At 44.8% G+C, this 5,000-nt stretch overlaps 1 protein-coding gene across 5 annotated transcripts in view; it reads left to right on the plus strand.

Annotated features, from left to right (window-relative positions):
- The window catches only part of foxp4 (forkhead box P4), a 213,843-nt gene that overhangs the window by 170,723 nt on the left and 38,120 nt on the right, over positions 1-5,000 (plus strand). For 4 of the 5 annotated variants that reach the window (XM_034585257.1, XM_034585258.1, XM_034585259.1 and 1 more), the window contains one exon: positions 2,091-2,180. In XM_034585257.1, coding sequence (XP_034441148.1) covers positions 2,091-2,180 — 90 coding nt within the window. Of the gene's footprint in view, positions 1-1,655; positions 1,884-2,090; positions 2,181-5,000 lie in introns of those variants that run through there. The other variant, XM_034585261.1, reaches the window with a different exon arrangement.

The raw sequence follows: 5,000 nt of genomic DNA on the forward strand, positions 1-5,000 counted from the left end.
CCTCTGCTTGGTTTTAGCGTTTATGAAAGCCATAAATGGCTCTTTAATATAGTGGTAATCAGGGTGGTAATTTGGGTGGAATTGTCCCTTATTGTTGCCAGACATGCCTCCCCAACTCCTGCCAACACACACATATATATATACACACACACGCACGCACACACTCACACACAGACAAACACACACTCTCACTCTCGGGCAGACAGGGTGTTCAAGCAGTAATTCACACCACATGCCAACAAACTGGGCGGTTGTGTTTTTTTGGTGTTGCTATGTGTGTGTGTGTGTATGTCTGTTCCTGCTTTAATGCTGAGGTCAAACCAGTAAATGGGAGGGGGTTCCCAAGATTTTTGTTAAAGTGTTAAAATACATGTGTGTGTGTGTGTATGCATGTGTGTGTTTGTATAGGCACATCCACAGCCACATCTGTGTGTGTGTGTGCGTGTGGGTGTGTGTGTGTGTGTTTTAATTGCGGTCTCAGCAAAAGTAGCAAGTGTGTTTGAAACAGATGGTTTTCATCACTCCGACTGCACAGAGAACTTCTCTCGCTTTTTGTCTCCCTCTAATTTCTCCTCTCTGTTTTTGAAATTAAACATTTCTTAATGTGCGCATGCTTCTAATTTGACAAATCATTAAATATGTGACAGTGTACAGTGTGTGCTACATTGTTTCGCAGTGTTACATTCTTCAGAAGTTGCGAGATAAAAAAACGAATTTCTCGTGCTGCGTGGTTGAGAAAGAGCTTCCATGGTAAAGAACATCCCTCATTCTGGCCGTTAATTTGTGGTGTCCATGTGCACGCACATGCACGCGCGCAGACACACACACTCACACATAACACACCCACACAGACTTTCATAAATCAATATTTACTAAGGAACCTTTCCCCTTTTGAGTCAGAGGAAGCAAATGTGCATCCTGCTGTCTCCCCTCTGTCATGAGGGTGTGTGTGTGTGTGTGTGTGTGTGTGTGTGTGTGTGTGTGTGTGTGTGTGTGTGTGTGTGTGTGTGTGTGTGTGTGTGTGTGAAAATGCACTTACAGTAAGTGCAGAGGCGACTCATGTGTTTTGACATGCATGTTTTCTTGTTTCGTTTTCTCAGCGTTTCAGTCATTCCAACAAAAATGTCTATCCCTCAGGGACTGATTTGTCTCATTAGAAGGGAGCTCGAGTATTTAACACTGCAACAAACAACAAAGCAAAGCATTGAGATAGTGGAAGACATTTACACAGTTTATAATATAATTAAGGCTGAGGAAGAAGGGAAAAAAGGAGAGAAGAAGAGGAGCGACAGTGGGAGGAATGGCAGAGGTAACAGTGTGTCGAAAGGATGAATCGGCAACACTCAAGGGCAGCGTGAACGAATGAAGACAAGAGCTAGTGAGCAATGGTGTCATTGGTTTGAATAGACAGCACTGGAGGGTAGAGAGGAGAGGAACGGGAAGAGGAGGGGGAACGGAGAGGTGGGTGGTGGTTAGTCACAGCTCTTTAGGGCACATCAGGGCAAATGGTTCCTTACATCACTCTGACACACGCACAAACACAGAGCAACTGACACACATGAAGTTGTGCTGACACACTTTTGCCTCAGAGGATGTGGAAATCCCACTTTGCACCTTCCTCTGAAAAGAGAGGAGGTGGAAGAGGAGGAGGAGGAGGAAAGAGAGAGAGAGAGTGAAACAGATGGGCGAGACAAAGAATGGAAAGAAGAGATGGACAGAGATTGCAGTGAAAGAAGGTTTTGGATGAGTGGGGACTAATTTAGTCACGTAGACACACACATACACACACAAGTGCAGATACTTGAGCATGCTGTGTGTGTGCCAGGTGGACGTCTCAAGTTGAGGAAACCAGAGCTGACAGCTTGGCAAAAAGAGAGGGTACAGTGAGTGGCCAGAACGAGGGAGGGTTTCTGTGTTCGTCTTTTATCTGAATCATAAAAGTTTGATTGTATGGCTCTGGGTTGTTTGAAACTGAACATACACACATATCTCTGAGTGGTGTGTCACTTTAATGAGTGTGTTGTGTTTAAATACTGAAAGAAATGTGACTCTATATGTGTATGACAACATCCTATCATTTCTCTCTCTAGGCGATCCAGGCAGCCAGACAGTTCCTCCTCCAGCAGGCCTCTGGACTCAACTCCCCTGGCAGCAACGAGGTCAAACAGAGCCCTGTGCAGGTCAGAGCGCACGCACACACACACACACACACACACACACACACACACACACACACACACACACACACACACACACACACACACACAACCGTCCTGACTTTGACTTTGTCAGAATCTGTATATTATTAAGCTCCTGGCTGCTCCAGCTTTGCCTTCACCAACCTGCCACGTCAACTACACTGTGTGATATAGGCGCGTACTTTTCTCCCCCTCTCTCTCCCTCTGTCTTTAGCTCTCTCTTTCTGTGAGTGCATGTGTGTATCATTGTTAGTGTGTCTGCAACTGTGTGTGTGTGTGTGTGTGTGTGTGTGTGTGTGTGTGTGTGTGTGTGTGTGTGTGTGTGTGTGTGTGAGAGTGAGGCCTGTGGAGTGATTGGGTAGCGAGCTGTTTTCAGAGTTGAATTCCACAGTAAGCAGAGAGAGTGGGGTTAGCTGGAGTGCAGGATCCCCACTGAAAGACACTTGAGGAGACACACACAAACACACATAAAGACAGAACACACACACACACAGAAAGCACACACACGTTTTTACTATGAGTTTATGTAGATACTGTAAATATCACATGTGACATTACCTCTGGCAGTTTCTTACAAGGATGTGATGTGCAGAGTGTGCACTAGTGTGATTTGTAGCTGCATGTAATATCAATAAAGTGGGGCCATGGGTATAATAGAGCAGCGAGCAGTCTGGCTATTGCACTGCTCTTCTCATTAACGTGCCACATGATAAACAGCTGGACCGTCGCAGTCTGGGAAATGAAGAAAGACATGGACAAGAGAGAAAGACGGATGTGAGTCAGAAGCAGGGATAAGGTCAGGTTTCACTTGTGGTGTGTGTGAAGCTGGTGAGGTGCTCATGGTAAAAATGGGAAACTTTCCACATGTAAAGGTAATAATCCTGCACAGGACGTCTCGATAAAAGGTAATTATTTGCAGCTTTGCTCCAGTAGAGTGATATGCTGCAAAGGATACGTGCAAATAATAATACATCAAATTCATGCGTCGGGTAGTGACCTCTGGGAAGTGCAACTGACTTAATGCCTGCTCATTACTGAAGATGTCAGAAATGGGATAAAAAATTTAAAAAAGGGATCTTGCGGATTACACTTTAATCAAAACACGGACTGGAATCAGAATCACTTTATTTACTTAGGATAGAAACTGGCTGTAGATATTACATGGTGACTTTGAGGGGAGTAATAAAATAAAATGAATGTTAAAATATTCTACAGATTAAAATTGCATTTATACCATAAATCAACACAAAATGAGGCCCTAAAAGGAGATTCACTAGTTCAGTCATTCACTCTAACTCTGTGTCTTTGTGTCTGGATTCCCTTGCTTCACCATTTTCATACCACCACACGTTGTATAAATCTACAGTGGCAGTTGATCCAGATAGGTCAGTGTTTGCCAACAGACCCTCCTCCTGACCTAGGTCACATGCATGTTGAACACTACTCCGCTGTGGTCAGCAGGCGGGGAATAGGCCTATAATTATTTTTATGTTTGAATATTTTTCATTTTCTGACTCATTTTCTGAAAAGCTAGAAAAGCTTTGAACGTTCAACTGTAGTGTAAATCTGCTGGTTAGCATGGAAGTGTATGGAAGTCCACTTGTGTCCATGTTGACAGGGGATTAACCTGTGACAGCAGTCTCACATAAATTGGGCCAAACACAGGTCCAACACACATGTAGTTGACACAACTCATGCCTACATCTCTTATATTAAAGAAATATTACCGTTGACTGTCTTCTTGCTCTCTCTCTCTCTCTCTCTCTCTCTCTCTCTCTCTCTCTCTCTCTCTCTCTCTCTCTCTCTCTCTCTCTCTCTCACACACACAACCACACACACACACACGCCACACCACCTCTTCACTCTCCATCTCTGTCTTGTTTGTTGGTGCCTGGCCCGGGTACCCTCGCTGTTCTCTCTAGGGCATCTACGCTACATCTCTGTTGTCTGAGCTGTCAGCTCACATGGCCCCACACACCCTGCCAACACACACACACACACACACACACACACACACACACACATGTAAATCCAAGGGGGATGTGTGTGTGTGTGTGTGTCACAGTCATAAACACAGACACAAACACCAAAGCACAGTGTAGGCCAGTTATTTGTGCAGCAGCAGCACTGAAGCAGTTTACTTCAGAGCGAACCTGGCTACTGAGGTGCATAGAAATGTCTTAAGTACTATAATTTCCGTCTTCAGGATCATTTTTAAATTGCAGAAATTGCACTCAGTTGCTGTAATTGAAGCAATCATCCGTCGGCCACAGAGAGGGTGATCGAGCGCTGCAAGTGAGTGGAACCAGAAATTTAATCTGGTCATTTCTTTAGGTGGCAAGTATACGCTGTACTGTACGGTGACACAGTGGCTCACATCAGGAACAAAATGGCCGTCCTCAGGTTGGTTCCTGCTGGGCTGCTCTCACACATGCAAATGAACCTGAGCCAATAATGAGATCTTTAGGAGCTCGATAATTAGATTTTTCCCTTCTCTCTGAGGGAGAACGACGTAGGCACACAGGGAAGACTTCTTTTTTTCTTGTCTTGACTTCTCTAGAGAAGCCTTGGTCTGCACTGACAACACCCCCCCCCCGACCTTCCCTCCCCATGGCCCCTCACCTCACCCTTCATGCTCCCCCATCATATTTCTCTTCTTTCCTTTATTTATAATAGAGAGGAGGATCAGAGTGGTAGAGCAAAAGAAACTCTGAGATTATATCTGCTTTTTGATTGGTTGTTCAGAGATGGTCTCTGTGTGTTTCGCTGGCGATGTGAGATGGTATCAATCCACTGTGTGTG

This window comes from Hippoglossus hippoglossus, chromosome 5, assembly GCF_009819705.1.
Source record: "Hippoglossus hippoglossus isolate fHipHip1 chromosome 5, fHipHip1.pri, whole genome shotgun sequence".
Lineage (NCBI taxonomy): Eukaryota > Metazoa > Chordata > Actinopteri > Pleuronectiformes > Pleuronectidae > Hippoglossus > Hippoglossus hippoglossus.